At 53.8% G+C, this 23,750-nt stretch overlaps 1 protein-coding gene across 5 annotated transcripts in view; it reads left to right on the top strand.

The window, feature by feature from the left end:
* The window catches only part of PMEPA1 (prostate transmembrane protein, androgen induced 1), a 70,329-nt gene extending 54,789 nt beyond the window's left edge, over window positions 1-15,540 (top strand). For all 5 annotated transcript variants that reach the window (XM_011978168.1, XM_011978167.1, XM_011978166.1 and 2 more), the window contains exons 2-4: window positions 4,228-4,382; window positions 10,831-10,884; window positions 11,311-15,540. In XM_011978168.1, coding sequence (XP_011833558.1) covers window positions 4,269-4,382; window positions 10,831-10,884; window positions 11,311-11,856 — 714 coding nt within the window. In that variant the 5' untranslated portion in view covers window positions 4,228-4,268 and the 3' untranslated portion in view covers window positions 11,857-15,540. The remainder of the gene's footprint in view (window positions 1-4,227; window positions 4,383-10,830; window positions 10,885-11,310) is intronic.
* The last annotated feature ends 8,210 nt before the right edge of the window (window positions 15,541-23,750 follow it).

Genomic DNA, 23,750 nt, shown 5'->3' with positions numbered 1-23,750 from the left:
CCTGCTCCTGTAATGCCAGGTGGGAACACGGCTGGGGCCAGGGATGGTTGGTGCACATGCCGTTGGGTCTCCAGTTTGCGACCGACCTCACCAGCAGGCACTGCATGGTCCACTCCCCAGAGAAGTGTGCTCCTGTCCCCTAAAGCTGAGCGTCCCCTGGAAGCAGCACCAGGGGTGCAAAAGTGCATGGGAGGTGCCCCCTCACCCCATGCCCGGGGTGGTTTTCACTGGACCTGTTTGTGGGCCCTGATGCTGCTGTGCCTGACCAGCCTTCCTCCCGCACAGCATCCAGGCCGGTGGGGCTTGACTGGAGCTGGATGGAGATCTCGGGGTCTCCTTGGCCAGAATACTCAGCCCAGGGTGTTCCCTTACTGATGGGTGGGGGTGACCCAGCTGCTGGCTGGGGCACCTTTCTTGCCCCTCTCAGCACCTCCATGTCTGGGCATGTCCAGGGGCATCCAGGAGAATCCGACTTCCAGCCTCTGCTCACCTACACCCTCTGCCTGTGCCCTCCTCTGCCTCTCCCTCCATGCCCTGCACCAAAAGCCTCAGTGCCCACCTTACAGGGAGCCCTCCAGGGTCTCCCATTAGATGCTCCCTCTGCGATTCCAGCGCAGGTCGGCTCTTTGAGGGTGGATGGGTTTGGGCCACCCTTGTTCTGGTGGAGCCGGGGTGGAAGTGAGCGCCTCGTGTGTCCGGGTCCACCTCCAGGGAGCATTACGCGCTGAGCACGTGCCGCCCGCACATGCTGCTGCCCACTGTCCCCCGCTGACACAGGGTGACTGTGATGGACTCAAAGCGTGCCCCCGAGAGCCAGGCTGGGGCCCGTGCCCTCTGAGCTAGCCACTGCGCTTCCCTGTCACCTCCTGTGCCTCTCCAGGATGCTCCTGAGCCGCAGTCTCGGCAACCCTTGCAGATCTCCCTCTCCCTGAGCCTGGCCCCAGGCCCTTGGCTCACCAGGTCTTGCCAGCAGTCAGTCGTAGTTCCTCTTTTCTGGAGAGTTTTTCCCTCCCCTCCCCCGTGTGAATTTTCCTGGGCCTGTGACTCAGTGGGGGTTGGTGCCCCGGGGACCAGGGTGACACTTTGATGCCCTCCTGAGCCCGGTGCTCATTTCTGGGAGCGTTCTTCTCACTCTGTGGATACAGGCATCCAGAAGTCAGATCCGCCTGCCCCTGGGGCTGAGCCTGGCGGGGCCAGGAGAGCCATGAGGATTTGTCCACACCCATTCAGTCTGCAGGGGCCTCCTCCATTGCCCCTGTGTCCCGCCGGCCCTGCAGCCCCAGCTACTGTCTCGCTGCTGTCTGGGTCCTGTGGGCTGCCAGGGCCCGGGACAGGGACAAAGACAGCCACACACCTCCCTCCCTCCAGGGCTGGTGTGGGCAGGGTCCCTGGAGACAGCTGGGGAGGGGGACTGGGGTGAAGAGTGCACAGGGTTTGGGGGCAGGGAATTGCAGGCCCCGGGGGTGGGGGGGCGTGGGTGTTGCACAAAGCCAGCCCTGTGTGTACCCTGAATGCGGCTTTATCCTGAGTGCTAACAGACGGACCTGGGCCCTACAGAATCAGGCCGGGCTGCCCCGGCCCTGGACCTGCCTGTCTGGGGAGACAGGAGGTGTGGCCACAGCGACCTGGGTCTGAAGCCTGACCTCTCCTGACTAGGAACATGCGGGTATCCCACGGGCGGCGCAGGGCTTGGGGCCTGAGTTCCCAGCAGGCAGGGCCGCAGCCTTCTCGGGGCTCGGGAAAGCCTCACCAAAGCCCTTGGTTGGTTCATCCTCTTCCTCCTGGCCCCACCAGGGTGAGATGGGGACGCATCTCGCCCGGGAACCCCAACCCAGGCCTAGGCTCAGACTGAATTTCCTGGTGCAGAGGCCGGCTGCCTAGTGAGGGTACCCGCCAGCTCTAGGGGCTTGGACTTCTTGAGGGCAATCGCTTTCCCTCTGAACCTGTGTGTCCTCACCCGTGAAACGGGAATAATAATAAAAACACCTGTTCTTAGGTGTGTGCTCAGCCTGCAGCACGACTGACTGGCTCGGATCACTCTTTGTCATGGGGGACAGTCCTGTCGGTGCAGGACGGTTACCACAGCCCCGGCCTCCACCCACTGCATGCCAGGAGCACCCCCCAGTTGTGACAACCAAAAGTGCCTCCAGACATTGCCACATGTTCCCTGGGTGCAGACACGGCCCCAGGTGAGCAACACGGGCTCAGTGGCAGTGTAGACAAGGGCGCCCTGAGCGGTTGCGCAGATGCATAAAGTACCCGAGACGGGGAAGTGCTGGAAAACCTGGTGGGGAACAAGGAGTGGCAGTGGACACACATGTGGGAGTGCTTCTCTGTGGAGAGGCATCTGCCGCTTCCCAGACAGTGACATTCCCACCTAGGATGGGTTGCTTTCCTGCCCTGGGGAGAGCACAGCCGGTGGCAGGAGGCGGCTGGCCCTCCCGGGTCTGGAGCGTGCTTGCCTGGGCCGTCTGATGGCCCAAGCGCCTGGCATCGGCTCTGTACGGCCTGTTTCTCCAGTTCCCACCTGACACCTGCCCACCCCAATCCCCCTCCCCCAGCTTTGGTTTCTCGGTCCTGGGAGGAGGAGGAGGAGCTGAGTCAGTGGCACTGGGCTTGAACTGGGGCCCCCAGGGAGCCTGGCTAATTGCTTGTTAGTGCCAGGGAGCCATGGGGAGTCCTCCTTGCCCCCATGCCAGACGGGGTCTGGGGAGTCACATTCCCGCACACCTTGGGCAGGGTGTCCTGGGCCGGGTGAAGCCGGAGGAGCTTTAGCCCTGGATGCTGCCGGCTGGTGCCCACTCTGCCATGTCACCTCCAAGGGACCCGGCGTCTTGCCCATTGCTGGGGGCTCTGCTGGCACCGTGCTCGGCCAGCTGCCGAGGCCGCTTCGGCACAGACCCTCTTGAGTCAGCAGAAACTGCCCGGCTCAGGCAGGATCAAAATAACCTTCTTCCTATTCCAGCACTTGAGGGTTTTTCCGCCTTCTAGGGGAAAAACAAATCAAAAACCAAAAAAAAAAAAAAACCAACCTTAGAAAATGTGAATCGCAACATCTGCAGCCATCTGGAATGTGGGTTTTCTGAGGCCTTTTCACCAGGAGGAGGGTCCTGACACCCCCGTCCTGTTGAGCATGGCGTGTATTTGTGAGTCGTGGCATAGATGTGTATGTGTGTGGGTACGTGTGGTGCACTGTGTTTGTGTCTGTTGAGAAGTGTGTGTTGGGATGTTGACTTGTGTGTGGGACTGTTGAGGGGTGTGTGTTGGAGTGTTGGTATGTGTGTAGGAGGGTTGGGTCGTGTGTGTAGGAGTGTTGGGGCATGTGTGTTGGTGTTGACGTGTGTGTAGGAGTGTTAGGGGTACGTGTTGGAGTGTTATTTGTGTAGGAGTGTTGGGTGTGTGTTGGTGTTAACTTGAATGTAGGAGTGTTGGGGTGTTGCGTGTGTAGGAGTGTTGGGTCATTTGTGTTGGTGTGTGTATAGGAGTGTTGGGGTGTGTGTGTTGGGGTGTTGATGTGTGTGTAGGAGTGTTGGGGTATTGTATGTGTAGGAGTGTTGGGGCATGTGTATTGTGTGTGTAGGAGTGTTGGGGTGTGTATGTTGGGGTGTTGATGTGTATGTAGGAGTGTCAGGTTTGCATAGGTTTGTGTACACACGTTCACGTGTAGCTCCTCCTCATTTAATTCCACAAAGCTCCACCCCCAAACTCAGTGCCAACTTCCTCTCTCCGCACTCGGGTCCCCTTCTCCTACCAACTGCTCTCTCCCTGGGCACCTAAGACAGCTGAAGGTCTGTGACCATCTGCCTGAGCCTTTGCCCAGCGACAGGAACCAGTGCGCAGGGCTCCCTTTCTGCCGGTCAGATCACGCAGTGCATCCGCAGAACAGCTCCAGGAGGCTCTGACAGCAGAGAGCAGGGCCTTCCTCCTGCCTGTCCCATTACCTCCTTCGGGTCAGTCCCTACAGAGGGGGTGTTTGGGTTCCAGGACTCCTTTGAGGTGCTCTCCCAGCCAGCAGTACCCCTTCCTCCCCCATAAGAGCGGCTTCCCTGCGGGTCCCCCAGCCTCAGGCATCGCCTGTGACCTTGCCAGGGCAGTGGCGGGGGATTTCCTGAGTCGGGGTTGCACTCTCGTCCCCCTAGGCAGGTACAAAAGCTCAAAAGGGCTGAGCGCTGAGCACAGCGGCCTGCGGGTGTCCAGGCGCTCACGTGTCCCTCTCTGTCTCCACAGCGGAGCTGGAGTTTGTTCAGATCATCATCATCGTGGTGGTGATGATGGTGATGGTGGTGGTGATCACCTGCCTGCTGAGCCACTACAAGCTGTCTGCGCGGTCCTTCATCAGCCGGCACAGCCAGGGGCGGAGGAGAGAAGATGCCCTGTCCTCAGTAAGTGCCCCACCATCCTGTCTGTGGCCTGAGGCCCCAGCGGCAGTGGGACGCCCCTTGTAAAAACTCGAACGGGATCCAATGGCGGCGTTTGCAGGAAACAGATTCAGGGCAGGAAGACAGGGTCTGAGGAGCCCACCTGCTAGCAGCTTCCTCCCCTGAAATGGGAGGAAAGCACCCGCCAGGCGGGCCTCAGAGATGCTGGAGGAACGTGGGGAATGAAGAGCTGGGCTGGGAAGAGGCTTCGTGATCCACTCACGCACTCAGCTGACTCTCTAGCAGCCTCGGGTCCCAGGCTCTGCGAGGCCCCGGGAGTGAGCAGCACACAGGTCCTTGCTGTCACGGAGCTGACGTTCCAGGAGGGAGATGAGGAGACACCCGGTGGTGACAGCGCCATGCGGCGGGAGATGTGACCACTGGGGGATGGGGGAGCCTCTGCGAGGAACCCTCGGCTGGGGAGGCAGGGCTGGGCTCACAAGCAGTGCAAGCTGACCCCTGCCCTGACCCACATCTCTCAGGGCTGAGTGGAGACAGACCTAGAGGGATGAGACTGAAAGCAGGGAAGCACCTGGGGCAGGCAGCATAGGAAGGCGTTCTGGGCCCACACAGAGGCCTGATGCAACAGGATGGTGGAGACAAGGGGCCGGCATTTGGCTCTACACCCACTGGGGTAGTGGTGGGAAAGGTGCCTGCAGTCCTGCAGCCCTGACCCAGACGGAAGGGAGGTGGCAGCCCTGCCCTCGCGCCCGTGCTATGCTGACATCTAGTCATGTGGTCAACAGTGCCGTGGAGAGCCATAGAGGCAACAGGACACCAGGTCCTGGGGACCGAGTTTAATCCCAGCTCCACCAGTACTGGCCACGTGCCCTCAGACCTGTCCCTGATCCCCAAAATGGGGCTTCAGGTCCCCCACATGTAAAATGGGCTGACAGTCCGTCCACCTCCCCGGAGATATGGGGCTTTAGCACAGAGCACGGGTCCGGCCACTACTGGCTGTAAAAGCACTTCCATCCATCCATCCACCCGACCGATCTCTACCCAGCGCACACACATGGGGTACGCAGAACTCCCCCTGCGTTTGGGAAGTGGTTGTGAGCCAGTCCCAGGGGTGCTGCTGGTGAGTTGGAGGGGTGCAGACAAGAGCAGGTGCTTGGATGAAGGAAGCCGGGGCGAGCTGCTCTGGAGGCCGAGCTGCGAAGGACCAGGTGAAGTCGGAGCGGTAGTGTGAGGAGGACAGAGCCCTTCAGGAGGGACCCTGCTCTCCGTTACAGTCCTGGGTGTTGATCTCTCAGAGTTGTGAGCATTGATGGGCGTTCTGGAAACCCCAAGAGTTGCCCCTTCAAGCCTCCACAAAGTCAGGGGCAAACAGGGCAGCTCCGGGTGGGTGGGCACTTGCCTGCCTCTGACGGTGAACTCCCGGCTCCACGTCGGCCGCCTGAAACCCTGCCGTTGGGTATCCTTCCGCAGGTGGACCAAAGGCTGGCGCAGAGTTAATCTCTAAATGGCTTCCATCTCTGCACCCAGGATATGTAACTCAACAATGTGGGGCGGGAAGCGGCTGTTTAAAGAGCAGGCTGGGAACTGCGGGGAGGGGGTGGCACGTGGCCAGCCCCGGGGCTGCGGCACGTCTCTGAGCCGGGACTCGCCAGGTGTGGGGAGGACTCACAGAACAGGCAGCACTGGGTGTGGCCTCCACACTTCCGGGGACTCCTGGGGTTGGTGGCGGTGCTCAGAGTCCCTGGGCTGAGCCAAGTCAGCTGAGGAGCCTATTGGCCATGGTCCCGAGCCAGCAGGTCTGGGCACCTCTGCTTGCGTCAGGCCTCAGCCTCAGTGCGTCACCAGGTTGCCAGGGCAAGGAGCATCAGCCCTGGGACCTCTGATGGGAATGCCAGGCTCCCCAGACCCGGGACCCACTGTGCATCCCAGCATGCTGTCCGGAGGGCGTGCTGCAGACCTACTGCTCTCAAGCACCTACGTGTTTATTTGCTATTGCTACCATTCCAACAACAAGCACCGGTTACATCTGCCCAGGGATGTCGTCAGGGACTTCAAGGGTTCACCCCACTTTCCAGAGAAGAAACGGGGAATGAGAGAGGTGGAACATTTGCCTGAGGCCACACTACTTGTCACTGCTGGTTTGAAGAGCCCACAGCCTATTCTGTCCTCCCTCAGATGCTGGGGAGTGACGTTGCCCTGGACATTCCAGAAGGCACCAGCCTTGGAGGGGCACACACTCCAGGCTGGGCTCACCTTGCCCCTGGGAGCCTCAGTGTGTGCATCTCCACAGTGGGTAGAAGCTACACGTGTGCAGCCCGTGGTCATGGGGAGGATGCACTTAGGGGAGAGTGTACCTTCCCAGAGGCGGACTGGAGGGGCCTCGCTGTTGGGGAGTGGGAGACAGCACCTGGGATCCTGCTGCCAGGAAGGGGGTAGAATTCTGTCCTGGCTCTCAGACACCTGCGGCCAATAGAAAGTCCCCTCCCACTGTCTACCCAGCCACCTGCACAGCCCCTGGGGTGTCTGGCTGGGTAAACACAGAGTCTTACTAGGCCTAAAACAGAATGTGGCAGCTCCCCTGGGGACCCCCTGCCAGACAGGAGTCCCTGTGCCCTGTGGCCTTCCATAGAGATCCACACACAGCTCCTGTCTGCCCTGGGCCCAGTCTGCATCCCCCCAGCCCACCCATGCTCTGCTCCTGGCATGACTATCCGACCACAGCCCCTTTTCAGGATGACCCTGGGGGTCCCCTCTTGCCTGTATGGAGACAAGAGCTTGTGCCCCACCCACCTGCCTCACCATCTCGGGTAAGACCCTGAGCTCTGAGGTCCGGTCCCGGCTTTGCCACCTTCTTGCTGTGTGACACTGGGCAAGGATCTGCCCTCTGAGGGTAAGGCTCCAGTGCAGGCGAGTCCCTCAGCCAGGAATGGCGCTTGCACCCTGGCGCTGCTCCGAGGGTATCCGGGACGTGATGCAGAACGTCACTACAGTGACCGCCCAGCCACCAAGTGGCCCAGACCTCAGGTTTATCCAGAAAGGCAATCCCAGTCTTCGTGCCCAAGGCCTGCTCGGACCAGGAACTCAGGCCTTCAATGGGGTGACCCTTTGTCCTCTTTATCCCCAAATCAGTCCTCAGCGTGGGTCTCCTGCTCCCGAGAGAACCCAGCCCGCCAAGGGCCCATTTCCCAGGGGCAAGGACAAGACTGTGGCCAGGCCAGTGTGCAACCATCTGCCGGCAGCAGGAACCAAAGACCTTGCGTCCACTCCCATGGCCTCAGGAGATACCGAATTCCCCCAGGCTCCTTGTGCTGGGCTGTGTCCTGGCCAGAATCATCTTTCACTCTTTAGAAACAGCTCTGAGTCCTCGCTGGTCGATGGAAGGCCATCCCGTCCCCTGGGATGGGAAGATTGTGCCTGGGGACTCTAGGGGAAGAATGGGGAGCTGCGTTCTGGCCTCGTGGTGTTAAGGCTCTGGAGGGGTCTGGGAGGAGCTGCCGGAGCGTCAGCTCACTGCAGCTGCCTGGTTTTGTCACTGAGGTCTTCTGCAAGTGTGAATGAAGTCTCTTCCAGTGCGTTTGCCCATAGCTGCGCTTGACTGTAGCAGCAGAGTTCAGTGGTATGACAGAGACCCGCCGGCGCACAAAGCAGAAAATATTTTCCTCTCTGTCTCTTTATGGAAACAGTTTTCAGACCCTTGGTCTAGAAGCCTCTAGATGGGGAAGGTACAGGCAGACTGGGTGCACCCACTTCCAAGGAGAGGAGTCCACCCCAAGCCCTTGCAGCCTAGGAGTGGTTGGAGATTGCTGGGAGCAGGGGGCTTGTCAGCAGTGGCCATAGGATTGGAACCTGTCCTTGTCCTCCACCTGGGGATGACTGCCAGACACAGCCAGAGGCTGGGGAAGGTTCCAGATGATTCTGAAGCTGAGCCCCCCTCCCTCCACTTCTCAGGTCACTTTGGGACTTAATTCCAGAAACCTGACTCGCACAGGTCACCCAGCAACTTTCGCACTCGAGTAGCAACCTGAGCACTCACTGACTGCATACCACGCGGCGCCTGGCATTGGGGAAATGGTAGCAGCTCCTGTACGGCGAGTGAAACCCATGAATAGGCTACCAGGGGCAGAGGGACAAAGACTCTGGTGCAGGAGGGGACTGGAGGAGACTGGAGGAGGTGCCTGATCTGCCTGAGGGCTAACGGAGAGCTCCGGGGTTAGCACGTCTTCGCCTTCGAGAGGCATGAGGGGAAGGTCAAAGTTCTTCAGGAAAGGGAGGAAAGAGGGGCCATTGGTCCAGGCCCAGAATGGGCTCAAATCCAAAGGCAAGACGTGAGAGTCTGTGTTCCCTGGGCACCTTACAGAACACACTGTACGGTGCATTGCAGGTGCTGTCATCAGCCCGCTATACAGATAGGAAAACTCGTTAAAGGAAACAGCTGTACTACAGCCGTGGACATCTACAGGGGCATGGGTCTTAGTAAGGGGTTGGAACTTTCTCTCCTGGAGGCAGTGGGGGGCCCAAAGGGTTTAAGCAGTGGAGTGACAGAGTGTGGGATGGGGGGTGTGAGGGAGATGTTCCCGTTTCTGTGAGGAGGAAGGGCCATGGGGAAGGGCAAGAGTGGAGGAGGAGACCCTGGAAGAGCCCTCAAGGACCTCAAAGACCAGCGGCACTCGCAGCCTCTGGGAGATTGTGAGACACGTAGCCTCACCAGTCCTCCTGCTACAGAATCTGTATTTTTGCAGGCTGCAGATGGAATGTGTGCACCTGGAGGCGCTGGTTCCAGAGGACTTTGCTGTCTACTAGGCACAGATGCTGGGGAGAGAGGTGGATAGAACTGTTTAATAGAGGGAGAAGTAAGAGGAGATCAAGGGTGGGTGGGTGGAACAAGGGTGGTGGTGAGAGGAGCTGTCAGGAATGATCCCGTGGATCTGGCTTTGCAACTTGAAGAATGTCAGAGCCCATTCACTAAATCAGGAGACAAGGCAGGATAAGACCTCCTTAAGGGGTAGGAGTGTTCCTGATGGGACAGTTTTGAGGGCCACAGAGCTTCCTAGTGGCCATATGGGAAATTACCGCCCTCTAGCTGTTCCTACCCAGGCTGCAGGTGAGCGGTATCCTACCTGGGAACCCTCAAAAAACCTGCCCCAAGGGAACTTTTGAGGTGATGGACATACTCATTATCTTGATTGTGGTAAGAGGTTCTTGGTATAAATATATGCCCGAGCTTACCAAATTGTATGCTTTGAATATGTCCATTTATTTGCATATCAGTTATATTTCAATGAAGCTATAAAAGTAACAGACATCCCTTTCCCCGGGCCCAGGGCTCACTGTCATGGCATTTGCGGAAACTCAGAGGAACTGGCCCTGGCATGGGGTCTCATTTTCCTGGGAGGAGGTCCAGGCCCCTGCTATAATCTCAGAGCAGATGGCATAAGCTTCATGAAGTGGCAGCTGTGCCCCTGCACCCAGACCAGAGCTTGGCACCGCAGTGGAACCACACTCCTCCTTTGCCGGAGACCGAATCACTGTTTTATGGCAGAGCAACCGCCTTGAGGACTTTCCTCAACTCTCCTGTTTTTCACCTGTGAACTGGGATATCAGTAATAATGGGCTCACTAGATCGAGGGAGAGAAAGACGGTAAAGAAATAAATGCATAGAAGCAATGATTAAGGTAGGACAGGTGCTAGAAAGGGAATCAACAGATGGCAAGGTTCCCGAGAGGCCCTTTACATGCTGGTCTCTACGGGTCTGCAGGGGACGCTGGAACTGAAAGTGGATAGGAGCTGGCCGTGCAGCCTGGCGGCCGTGCAAAGGACCTGCGGCTCAGGCTCAGCTTGTTGGGGCCCCATGGGGCCAGTGAGTGTGACTGGTGGGAGTCTGGAGGTGACTCCCAGCACATTCACATGCTACCTGAGTGCCACGTGGGCTCCGGGTGGATTTTATGTTCAAATTCAGCAAGTGCTTGAGCAACTCAGTGAGGCAAGTACTCTAATCGCAAGTACTATAATTCAGGTACAGAAACTGCAGCATTGTCATTAAATAACTTGCTGCAGGTCACACAGCCAGCAGGGGGCCCAGGCCCAGGGGAGTGGGGCCAGGGGTGAGGGGCTGAGGCCACGCTCAGCCTCCGGAGAAGCCACTAAGGCCCCTGGGAAGCTACAGCCGGCTTTGAGAAGGGGGCCTCACGAGTTGGTGTATGTTTTGGAAAGTGTCAGGCTGGATTTTCGGGGGATAGCAGTGGGCACCCTAGGGATCAGTGAGGAGGCGATTGTGGTCATGTCCTGGAAAAGCGTCCAGGGCCAGGGCTGGGGAAGCTGGTGCGGAAGCAGAGAGGTGGGTGGTTCAAGAGCTGATTCCCGGGTAAAGGCCTAAGAGTCGAATCTGGGTTGAGCCTTTGCTGTCCCTCCTGCCCACCCCACTGACCCTGCTTGTACCTTTCCTCCCATGCAGGAAGGATGCCTGTGGCCCTCCGAGAGCACAGTGTCAGGCAACGGAATCCCAGAGGTGAGACCTCCCTCGGCCTCCCCTCCAACAGCCCCACCCCACCCCGGGCTGCTCCCCGAAAGCAGTGTGGGCTGCTAAAGGCTCACCCCTCCGCGCTTCTCTGCAGTGTCCTTGCTGCTGGGATCCTCCTTGCCCGAGATAATCTGCTCCCTGCCCCTGAGGGAGCAGTCCAGCTCTCTGCTTTCTGCACACGGGAGCCCGGACGCTGCCCCTGTTTGGAGGAGGCGGTGCAGCTCTGCAGTGCTGCCCACAGGCCAGGGCCCCCCGCGGGATCAGGCTGTCGGCTCCTGCCCCCGCCAGCCCTGCCGCCCTCTCCCTCTCCCCAGAGAGCCAGGTCCCATGCAGCAGAACTCCAGGCCCAGGATCGCTTCTGGACGACCGACCTGAGAAGGCCGCCCTCCCTCACTCCCGCTCTGCTTCCTCCAGCCGCAGGTCTACGCCCCGCCTCGGCCCACCGACCGCCTGGCCGTGCCGCCCTTCGCCCAGCGGGACCGCTTCCACCGCTTCCAGCCCACCTACCCGTACCTGCAGCACGAGATCGACCTGCCCCCCACCATCTCGCTGTCGGACGGGGAGGAGCCCCCACCCTACCAGGGCCCCTGCACCCTCCAGCTTCGGGACCCCGAGCAGCAGCTGGAACTGAACCGGGAGTCGGTGCGCGCACCCCCAAACAGAACCATCTTCGACAGTGACCTGATGGATAGTGCCAGGCTGGGCGGCCCGTGCCCCCCCAGCAGTAACTCGGGCATCAGCGCCACGTGCTACGGCAGCGGCGGGCGCATGGAGGGGCCGCCGCCCACCTACAGCGAGGTCATCGGCCACTACCCGGGGTCCTCCTTCCAGCACCAGCAGAGCAGTGGGCCGCCCTCCTTGCTGGAGGGGACCCGGCTCCACCACACACACATCGCGCCCCTAGAGAGTGCAGCCATCTGGAGCAAAGAGAAGGATAAACAGAAAGGACACGCTCTCTAGGGTCCCCGGGGGGCCGGGCTGGGGCTGCGCAGGTGAAAAGGCAGGACACTCCGCGCTGCTTAGAAGAGGAGTGAGAGGAAGGCAGGGGCACAGCAATGCGCCGTGTACCCTCCCCTCCCACCTCCCTGTGTATAAATATTTACATGTGATGTCTGGTCTGAATGCACAAGCTAAGAGAGCTTGCAAAAAAGAAAAAAGAAAAAAAAAACACGTTTCTTTGTTGAGCTGTGTCTTGAAGGCAAAAGAGAAAAAAGTTTCTACAGTAGTCTTTCTTGTTTCTAGTTGAGCTGCGTGCGTGAATGCTTATTTTCTTTTGTTTATGATAATTTCACTTAACTTTAAAGACATATTTGCACAAAACCTTTGTTTAAAGATCTGCAATATTATATATATAAATATATATAAGATAAGAGAAACTGTATGTGCGAGGGCAGGAGTATTTTTGTATTAGAAGAGGCCTATTAAAAAAAAGTTGTTTTCTGAACTAGAAGAGGAAAAAAAATGGCAATTTTTGAGTGCCAAGTCAGAAAGTGTGTATTACCTTGTAAAGAAAAAAATTACAAAGCAGGGGTTTAGAGTTATTTATATAAATGTTGAGATTTTGCACTATTTTTTAATATAAATATGTCAGTGCTTGCTTGATGGAAACTTCTCTCGTGTCTGTTGAGACTTTAAGGGAGAAATGTCGGAATTTCAGAGTTGCCTGACGGCAGAGGGTAGCCCCCCGTGGAGTCTGCAGAGAGGCCTTGGCTGGGAGCGGCCGGCTTTCCCGAGGGGCCGCTGTCCCTGCAGAGTGGATGCTGCTTCTGCCTAGTGACAGGTTATCACCACGTTATACATTCCCTACCGAAGGAGACACATTTTTTCCCCCTCTGGCCCAGAACAGCCTTTAAATCACAAGCAAAATAGGAAAGTTAACCATGGAGGCACGGAGTTCCACGTAGTGGTTTTGCCTTTCCCAAAAATGAAAATAAACTGTTACCGAAGGAATTAGTTTTTCCTCTTCTTTTTTCCAACCATGAAGGTCCCCGTGGGGTGGAGCATGGTGCCCCTCACAAGCCGCAGTGGCTGGTGCACGGGCTCCCAGGGACAAGCCAGAGGGCTCGATGTCCTGTCTGTGCAGGGCGCTTTGGTGGTGGTTCAGCCGGCTCAAGGTTCACCGGTGAAGGCGGTGCGGTAACTGCCGCACTGGACCCTAGGAAGGCCCAGGGTATTCGAAATCTGACCTCATCCTGTCTGTTTCCCTTCACGGATCAATTCTCACTTGAGAGGCCAATAAACAGATAACCCAACATGAAAAGGTGACAAGCCCAGGTTTCTCCCAGGATAGGTGTAAGGGTTAAAGTGAGTAAAGCAGTTGAGTCAACACCAACCCAAGCTGCGGGTGCAGAATTCACCTTTTCTCTTCCCACCTTTCCATCTCCTAACCCCGCAGAAACAACGCTTCCCTTCTGGTGCGTCTGTTGATCTGTGTTTTCATTTACATCTCTATTAGGCTCTGCTCTTGTTCTTCAGATTTTCACCAAATAGATTTGGGGTTGGCGGGACCTGCTGGTGACATGCAGGTGAAGGGGGGAAGGGGCACGCAAGCATAAATAGAGGTGACGAGAGGAGAGCATGAAGGGTGGGGCCTTGGGACCCACTGGGGCCAGTGGCTGGAGCTCGATGTGTTTCCTCCCCATGGGGGTGGGAGGTCCCCCAGCTGGAAGGGCAGACTCCCAGCTGCTACCCCCTCCCTTCCCATGGGAGTGGCTTTCCTTTGTGGGCAGAATGCTGACTAGCAGACTAACATAAAAGAAAGATATAAGAGGCAATAACTATTGTTTGTGAACAACTTCTTTAACTTCCAAAACAAAAACCTGCGCACAGTTTTGAAGTTCTAGCCACCTGAACTGCATGCATGTGAAACATGTGCTTTAAGAAGGTGGCAGCTGACAGACGTGGGCTCTGCGTGCCGCCAGCCTAGTAGAAAGTTCTCGTTCATTGGCAACAGCAGAACCTGTCTCTCCGTGAAGTCGTCAGCCTAGAATTTGTTTCTCTCTAGAAGAGGATTCTTTGAAAAGGTCCTGCAGAGAAATCAATACAGGTTATCCTGAAAGGTACAAGGACACATTTGTAAAGATTATTGAAACGTATCTTTCCTTTATGTGACGTGTCTCTAGTGCCTTACTGAAGAAGCAGTGACACTCCTGTCGCAGGGTGGGGACATTCCTGGCCAGTGCCTCACTCACCTGGGACTGGTATCCCCTCCCAGGGTCCACCAAGGTCTCCTGCTTTTCAGACACCCCATCGTCCTCGCGCGTCCTCACCCTCTCTCCGCTGAGGAGGTGCTTAGCTTGGTGAGGTGACCCCTCCTGCTCCTCCAATCTTTTTTGCCAAGGTTTGTGCACAACTCCCATCTAGGCTGAAAACCTAGAAGTGGACCTTGTGTGTGTGCATGGCGTCAGCCCAAAGCCAGGCTGAGGCAGTCCCCATATCCTCTTGAGCCAAAGTGTTTGGGTCTCGTTGCATCATGGTATGGTCTGGATTTGTGGGAATGGCTTTGCATGAGAAAAGGGAGGAGAGTGGTTGCTGCCCTCAGCCGGCTTGAGGACAGAGCCTGTCCCTCTCGTGACAACTCCGTGTTGAAGCCCATTGTCCCCGGCTTCATGCCCAACGGATGGCAGAAGTTCATGGGGGTGGTGACCTATCAAAGGCTGGGCGCATCCCAAGACAGCCAGCAGGTCGTCTCTGGAAACGACCAGAGTTAAGCTCTTCGCTTCTCTGCTGGGGGTGCACCCTTTCCTCTAGATGGTAGTTGTCACATTATCTTTGAAGACTCTTGGACTGCCCCTGAGGAGGCCCTCTTTTCCAGTAGGAAGTTAGATGGGGCTCTCGGAAGTGGCTAGTTGGAGGGGGACCAGCTTGGTTTCAGGGATCTGCCGTTCCATCCGGTTCAGGGAAGGCCGAGGGTGACTTTCTCTAGCCTCGTCACTGTTTCTCTAGCCTTGTCACTGTCTCCCTGCCTGTCAATCACCACCTTTCCTCTAGAGGAGGAAAATTATCTCCCCTGCAAAGCCCGGTTCTGCACAGACGATTTCGCGAATTGTGCTAAGAACCTTCCGTGTTCTCAAAAAGCCCAGTGTTTTTGCAAAGAATGAAAAGGGACCCCATATGTAGCAAAAATCAGGGCTGGGGGAGAGCCGGGTTCATGCCCTGTCCTCACTGGTCGTCCCTATGAATTGTACGTTTCAGAGAAATTTTTTTTCCTATGTGCAACACGAAGCTTCCAGAACCATGAAATATCCCGATGATAAGGAAAGAAAATGTTGTTGTTGTGTTTTTTTCTGGAAACTGCTTGAAATCTTGCTGTACTATAGAGCTCAGAAGGACACAGCCCGTCCTCCCCTGCCTGCCTGATTCCATGGCTGTTGTGCTGATTCCAATGCTTTCACGTTGGTTCCTGGCGTGGGAACTGCTCTCCTTTGCAGCTCCATTTCCCAAGCTCTGTTCAAGTTAAACTTATGTAAGCGCTCTGTGGCACGCGGGGCGCGCACCCACGCCCCGCTGCATAAGACTCTGTATTTGGATGCCAATCCACAGGCCTGAAGAAACTGCTTGTTGTGTATCAGTAATCATTAGTGGCAATGATGACATTCTGAAAAGCTGCAATACTTATACAATAAATTTTACAATTCTTTGGAATGAGGCTTTTTCACTTCTTTGGCCAAATGTAGCTCTTCTCACTCCCCACCCGTTTCTACAACAACCCCGGATGCATTCAATGGAGGGGGAGAGATCCCTCGGAGCTGCTGTGTAACCTTGAACAATTCATTCAACCTTTCTGTTTTATGAGTTCAGGCAGCATTCAGGGAGCCCCGTGAAAACACTAGCTCAGGCAGGTTCTGGTAAAGGGGGTGGTCATTGTTGTTAAATGATTTTGCAAAACACTGCATACTTTTCCTCCCTCTTGGGAAATCATTATTCCCCATAGCATGACGAAAGCTCTGATAAGGTCTGCAAGAAAAAAAACTATCTTAGGTAGGATTCTTCCAGAAGTAACCCTGAGACGTGGTCTTGTGTACAAGGGATTAAGGACGTTTTAAGGATGTGCTCCCAGGGAGCTTCAGCTAAGGGAGTCAGGGAAGAGGATCAAGGAGGGGGAGAAGCTGAGCAAGGTAGACACTTGTGGACAAAGTTCCAGCGTCAACTTGATCCCAAGGGGACCTGTCGGGGCTCTGGACCCTGGAAAGGTAGAGTCCCAGACCCTTCTGGCTCTTGGTGCACAAGATGGAGGAGTGAGTCTCAGAAGCTGCAGAACTGTCCTCCCGGAAGTCAACCACTAGCAATGCTCATGGAGGCAGGGGGAGGGCTACACAGACCCACTAAAGGGTTCCAATGGGGCCTGGGGCACCTGCAGTAACCACTACAGAAACTGTCTCATTTATTTTTCTACAGTTGACCCTTGAACAACAAGGGGTTCAAGGCACACTGAAACCCTCTGCTGTCAAAAGTTCATGCGTTGCTTGTAAAAAAATTTTTTTTTAGAGATGGGGATCTCACCTTGTCACCTAGGCTGGAGTGCAGTGGTACCATCATAGCTCACTGCAGCCTCGACCTCCCGGGATCAAGCATTCCTCCTGCCTTAGTCTCCTGAGTAGCTGGGACTAGGTGTGTGTGCATCACCACGCCCGACTAATTTTTTATTAGTCTATTATTTGTAGAGATGAGTTCTCCCTACGTTGCACAGGCTGGCCTTGAACTTCTGGGCTCAAGAGATCCACCCTCAGCTTCCTCAAAGTGCTGGGATTATAGGCATGAGCCACTGCACCGGCTTTATGCTTTATTTTTGCTTCCTCCAAAACTTAACTACTAATAGCCCTACTGTTCACCGGGAGCCTTATCGATTAATAAACAGTCGATTGCCACATGAATAGACTAGTATCTATATATATTTCATGCATTTATGACATACCTTTTTAACATTTTATAATATTTTAGGCTACATGTTCATCTGCGAGTTTTTTCCAATTGCTGTAAACCTCCAAAATATTTTCCAATCCATTAATTGAAACAATCTACGTATAAGTGGACCTGCACAGTTCAAACCTATGTTGTTCCAAGGGTCAACTGAATCAACTTTAATGTCTGATTAAGATTATTTTTAATCAGTCAATATAAAGATGCAAAGACCCCACCACCATGAGGGATTGGACACCATTTGGCCTCAGCCCCAGGGTTTCCTAAGCATCTGGACCTCAGGGCCCTAGAAACAGCTCACTGCTTTGAGGAATGGGATGCCCAAGACAGCAGCCCACATGATCAGGACAGAACTCAGCACCCTCTGCCTTCCCAGGGCCCTTTCTGGTGGAGAAAAACCTCAGATATTATGAAGAGTTGGAGAGAAATCAAAAGAGCTTGTAACTCCTCGGTGGTGAGAGCAATGGACCAAACATGATAACCCAGCTGCCTCCTGCTAAGGGTCATTCCCCTGCAGACCCTCGACCACCAGGTCCCTAGCATGAGGTTGACGCGGGCACCATGAGATGCTGGCACTTGGTGTTTCTGATGAGATAATGCCTGTAACATCACCCCAGCAGGGTGTCTGGTACCCACAAGGATTAGCCACTCTTCAGGCTAACGTGGACATCTACATGGGGCTTTCATATTACAACTGAATCCCTTGAACCTTCGGATCAGCCTGCAGGTCCTGGGCTGGGCCTGGAGACAGAACTGTGTCCCTCAGGTGGTCAGGACAGAATAGAGGTCCTTTCCCAGCTGGAGAGAGGAGTCTTGGGTTCTAATCAAGAAGGAGATCCCCCGAAATCCTTGAGTATAGCCCAAGTAGACACAGATCAAAATCAGAGCAGTCGACGCTTGCTGAGCACCTACTAAGTGCCGAGCTCAATGCTAAGTTCTTCTCTGACGGCAGCAGCTAGTCACCTGGAAGGTTTCATCTTTCACTCCATCCACAACATTTTTTTTTTCTTTAATCACAACTGGGTGCCAGGCTGAGATAGCTGCTGGGAGATACCAGCACTCAGACGCAATCCCTGACCGCCGAGGATTCACCTTCAGGTTTTAGAGGCAGACTCAAACTGGAACCCCAGCACAGTAAGGTGAGGGGCAGGAGAGTGGGATTTTTAGAGGAAGGGGGTGGTTTATAGAAGACTGGATCTTCAGCTTAGAGATCAAGAGATCACCTCCCATACAGGGAAAAGAGGGAAGAGGGTGAACCGGGTAGCTGCATGAGCCCAGGTTGGGAGGGGACTTAGCACTGCTGCTGCTCGATATGACAAAGTGACCCCTGCAAAGGGAGGCAGGCCCCCCACTCTCCAGCACACCAGCCCAGAAGGGTGATGAGTGTGAGCTGACAAGCAGCCCCAGCATGATCACAAATGTCACTTCCTGTGGCTTCAGAGCATCACACAGGTACCGGAGAGAACAGCAAGAAGGGACCTGGGCTTGGGAGCCTTTAGGTCCACCTGATGAGCAGGCACTGTGCACCCACTGTGTGCCAGGGGCCACTGACAGGGACACGGTTGACCGGACAGATGCATCCTCGCCTTGGCACCTGCAGACTGGTATTGGCTGCAGGTGGCAGGCAGAGGCCCCCCACTTCCCCCTCACAGGCCTGATGTCAACGAGGCCGCCCTGGGGATGGCCTCGGGGCCTCTTTGTGGGTACGCAAGCATCCCTGGCATGTCCAATCTTTGCTCGTCCTGACCAGAAGTTACCTGAAAACCAGCAAGTCGCCTGGTCTGGCCGCCTCCATGTCTGTCACTGAGCATCAGGCCTAGCAGTGGGCACCTCCTGAGGAACATCTGGAATCCATCAGCAGCAACAGGGAATTTCCTGAGCTTATTCTTGGTGGCGACCGTCATCCGCCTGACCAGAGCCTCCTGTTGCCCACCCACTGCTCCTCCCAGATGCCCCTTCTCCCTCCCCTCCATGCCACCCACCTGCACCCCTAACTAGCTGGTACCCATACCTCCCCACGTCCCCACCGTGTGGTCTGGGCCAGGCTCCCGCCACCCAGATGCCCACCACTGCCTCCTGTCTTCCTCCCTCTCTCTTGTGGGACCCCCAAATCTGGGGAAGCTTAGAATCCTCTGTGGCCCCCATGGCCTCACGAGGAAGCCTTGATGCTCTTGAGGCTCACAAGGCCCTGCAAAGTCTTCCCATTCTCTCTGGTGTCTCCTAGATGCTCCAGCAACACACACCATTTTCTCCCCACACACCCCGTTTTCTCCCTACGGCTGTACTCACTGCTGCCCCTTCTGCCTGTGATCCCCTTCTCTCAAACCCCACATTTCCCTGACATCATTCAGACCCAGACCCAGTTCAGACAGCACCTTCTCCAGGAAGCCTTCCAGGATGCCCCAAGCTTCTCTGTGCCGGCTCTACCGAGGTAGTCACTGCACTGCCTGTGGCGTTCATGGCTCCTCCCCAAGGTCACTGCACTGCCTGAGGTTAGGGCCAGACTCATGTCCATTGTCTATGGGGGATAAACATGTGCTCCCAGGAGGGACTAGGCCTGCACTCCCCAACTGCTTCCATTCTCACAACACCCCATTCTTCAAACATGGAAACTGAGGCAGAGAAGTCAGCCGGCCTTCCGTGTCACCAGTTTGGAAGAGTTGGGATGCTCTATCCCACCCATGCTGTTTCCTCATCCAATTTCCTCAAAATCTTCCCATGGACAGACAGTCAGACATGGGCAGACAGATGTGCACCATCCAGCTGCCTGTTCACCCCGGCCTCTCTCATTCACCCCAGTGCAGCCAGTAGGAAACAGGGAAAGAGTGGGCACAAGAGCTGGCACACTTGTATCTGTCTGGGGGCTTCTGGCTGCAAGTAACAAAAAATAAGCAAACAGGGATTTCAGTGACTAGGAAATGCATTATTTCTAAAGCAAGATGTTCTAAGGAGTGTCAGGGCCCTGGGCTGTTTGCATCGTCTCTCTAGACCAGGAGTCACCAAACATTGGCCCATACACCAAATCGCCAGCTGCCTGTTTTTGTAAATAAAGTTTTATTGGAAAACAGCCACACCAGTTTAGTTACAGGTCACCTATAGCTGCTTTTGTGCCGCAATGGTAGAGTTGAGTAATTGCCACAGAGGTTATATGATGTACAAAGACTAAAATAATTACAATCTGACCCTTTGCCAAAGTTTTCTGATCTCTGCTGTATTAGTTCGTTTTCACACTGCTGATAAAGACATACCAGAGACTGGGCAATTTACAAAAGAAAGAGGTTTATTGGACTTACAGTTCCACGTGGCTGGGGAGGCCTCACAATCGTGACAGAAGGTAAAAGGCACATCTCACATGGCAGCAGACAAGAGAAGAGAACTTGTGCAGGAAAACTTGTGTTTTTAAAACCATCAGATCTTGTGGGACTTATTCACTGTCACAAGAACAGCATGGGAAAGACCCACCCCCATGATTCAATTTCCTCCCACCAGATTCCTCCCATGATATGTAGTAATTGTGAGAGATACAATTCAAGATGAGATTTGGATGGGGACACAGCCAAACCATACCATTCTGCCCCTGACCCCTCCCAAATCTCATATCCTTTTTACATTTCAAAACAAATCATGCCTTCCCAACAGTCCCCCAAATTCTTAACTCATTTCAGCATTAACTCAAAAGTCCACAGTCCAAAGTCTCATCAAAGACAAGGCAAGTCCCTTCTGCCTATGAGCCTATAACATCAAAAGCAAGTTAGTTACTTCCTAGATACAATGGGGGTACAGGCATTGGGTAGACACAGCTGTTCCAAATGGGAGAAATTGGTCTAAACAAAGGGGCTACAGGCCTCATGCAAATACAAAATCCAGCAGAGCAGTCAAATCTTAAAGCTCCAAAATGATCTCCTTTGACTCCATATCTCACAACACAGTCATGCTGATGCAAGAGGTGGGCTCCCACAGTCTTGGGCAGCTCCATCCCTGTGGCTTTGCAGGGTACAGTCTCTTTCCAAGCTGCTTTCATGGGCAAGCTGGTGTTGAGTGTCTGTGGCTTTTCCAGGTTCACGGTGTAAGCTGTCAGTGGATCGACCATTCTCAGTTCTGGAGGATGGTGGCCCTCTTCTCACAGCTCCACTAGGTGGTACCCTAATAGGGACTCTGTGTGGGGGCTCTGACCCCACATTTCCCTTCTGCAATGCCCTAGCAGAGGCTCTCCTTGAGTGCCCCGCCCCTGCAGGAAACTTCTGCCTGAACATCCAGGTATTTCCATAGATCCTCTGAAATCTCAATTCTTGATTTCTGTGCACCGGCAGGCTCAGCACCATGGGGAAGCTGCCAAGACTTGAAGCTTCCACCCTCTGAAGCAACAGCCCAACCTTTACCTTGTCCTCTTTTAGTCATGTTTGGAGAAGCTGGGATGCAGGGCACCACGTCCCTAGACTGCACACTAGAGATGGACCCTGGGACTGGCCCACTAAGCCATTTTTTCCTCCTAAGCCTCTGGGCCTATGATGGGAGGGGCTGCCATCACCATTGCCTTGGTGATTAACATTTGGCTCCTCATTACTTATGCAAATTCTGTGGCTGACTTGAATTTGTTCTCAGAAAATGGGATTTTCTTTTATATCACATTGTCAGGCTGTGAATTTTCCAAACTTTTATGCTTTGTTTCCCTTTTAAAACTGAGTGCCTTTAACAGCACCCAAGTCTCCTCTTGACTGCTTTGATGCTTAGAGATTTCTTCTGCCAGATACCCTAAATCATCTCTCTCAAGTTCAAAGTTCCACAAATCTCTAGGGCAGGGGCAAAATGCTGCCAGTCTCTTTGCTAAAACATAACAAGAGTCACCTCCCAATAAGTTCCTCATCTCCATCTGTGACCACCTCAGCCTGGACTTTATTGTCCATATTGCTGTCCGCATTTTGGACAAAGCCATTCAACAAGTCTCTAGGACATTCCAAACTCTAGGTGTGCATGCTATTGTGGGGTGTTATTGTTTCTAGGCCTTTTCAGCTGACTTAGCAAGGAAATATATGTGTGTATAGTAGCCCATGTATATACATATATTTATAAATATTTGTGTATGTAACCATCTGTATTTAAATTAAACTAAACATAAATTCATACTGCTATCTCCAATCCTAATCTGTCACCACATGAATTATTCTAGCCTTCTCCCCTTACTTATCTGCAATCTCTCACCCCAGCAATGAGAAACATGGTCCCATCACTCATCATCCATTTATTTAATTATCCAATTCCAGTGTATGTAGGTAGCAGTATCAGAACTGTTAACTGGTATCCTCATAGGAAATAATTTTATCAACTAGCATCCAGTCTGTTCCAAATGGGAGAAATTGGTCTAAACAAAGTTCCTTTTGTCTTTAGTCTTTTTTTTTTTTTTTTTTTTTAAGACGGAGTCTGGTTCTGTGGCCCAGGCTGGAGTGCAGTGGCCGGACCTCAGCTCACTGCAAGCTCCGCCTCCCGGGTTTACGCCATTCTCCTGCCTCAGCCTCCCGAGTAGCTGGGACTACAGGCACCTGCCACCTCGCCCGGCTAGTTTTTTTGTATTTTTTAGTAGAGACGGGGTTTCACCGTATTAGCCAGGATAGTCTCGATCTCCTGACCTCGTGATCCGCCCATCTCGGTGTCCCAAAGTGCTGGGATTACAGGCTTGAGCCACTGTGCCCGGCCTTGTCTTTAGTCTTATGGACTCCACTCATTTTCAAAGTTACTTAGGTTAACACCCTTTCCCTTTCAGTGAGGTTGTTTCCTACATTTGTAATGCAGTTAGATTGTTTGGTCACATTCTACATTTCATCCTGAGATTCCCTCAACCTCCTAATTTTTTTAAAAAAATTACATACATTAAGGTTCATTCTTTGTTCTGTAAAGTTCTATGGATTTTGACAAATGCATAGTGTCATAAATCTACCATTACAGTATCATTGATGTAGGGCCGACAAACACCAAAATGGGGCTTAGCCTGCAAGGATTCTTGGCTTCACCCAGGAAATAATTCAAAGGTGAGTCAATGGTAGGGTAGATGAAAGCAGCTTTGCTGAAGCAGCATTATTAGAGCTCTAAAAGTGTTACAGTCCCGTGACTGCTCCTACAGAGCAGGGCCACCCCATAGGCAGTGTGCTGAGAGTAGCAGCTCAGGGCAGTTCTGCAGTCGTACTTATACCAATTTTTAGTTACATACTGTAGACTAAGGGGCTGTTTACACAGAAATCTCTAGGAAAAGAGTGGCAACGTTTGGGTTGTTAGGTCATTGTCATGGAGAGTGGCAGTAACTCCCAGGTGTTGCCATGGTGATGGTAAACTGACAAGGCACACTGGTGGTGTGTCTCATGGAAAGCTGCTTCCACTCCATCCCTGTTTCAGCTAGTCCTCAGTTTGGCCTAGTGTCTGAGCCCCACCTCTGGAGTCAAGTCCTGCCTCCTACCCCATCGTTTTGGAATAGTTTCACTGACCTAAACATCTCCCATTTTTCACCTAATGAATTTCTTCTCCCCTTTACCATCCCCCCAATCCCCTGGCAACCATTTATCTTTGTACTATCACTATAATTTTGCCTTTTACAGAATGTCATGTAATTGAATCATACAATATGCAACATTTTCAGACTAGCTTCTTTCACTTAGCAATATTCATTTAAGACTCATCCATGTCTTTTTGTGCCTTGATATCTCATTTGCTTTCATTGCTGATAGTATTCTATTGTATGAATACACCATGTTCTGTTTATCCATTCACCTTTGAAGGACATTTTTGTTGTTTCATAATCACTAGTTTGCGATTACAAATAGAGCTGCTAAAATGTTCACATGCAGGCTTTTTTGTGGTCATAAGTTTCAAATCTTCTGGGTAAATACCTAGTACCATAATTGCTGGATTACATAGTAAGACTAAGTTTAGCCTTGTAAGAAGCTACC

Source organism: Mandrillus leucophaeus, unplaced genomic scaffold, assembly GCF_000951045.1.
Source record: "Mandrillus leucophaeus isolate KB7577 unplaced genomic scaffold, Mleu.le_1.0 Scaffold19, whole genome shotgun sequence".
Lineage (NCBI taxonomy): Eukaryota > Metazoa > Chordata > Mammalia > Primates > Cercopithecidae > Mandrillus > Mandrillus leucophaeus.
Note: the sequence above shows the minus strand (reverse complement) of the source record. Positions and strands in the feature narration are given on the sequence as shown.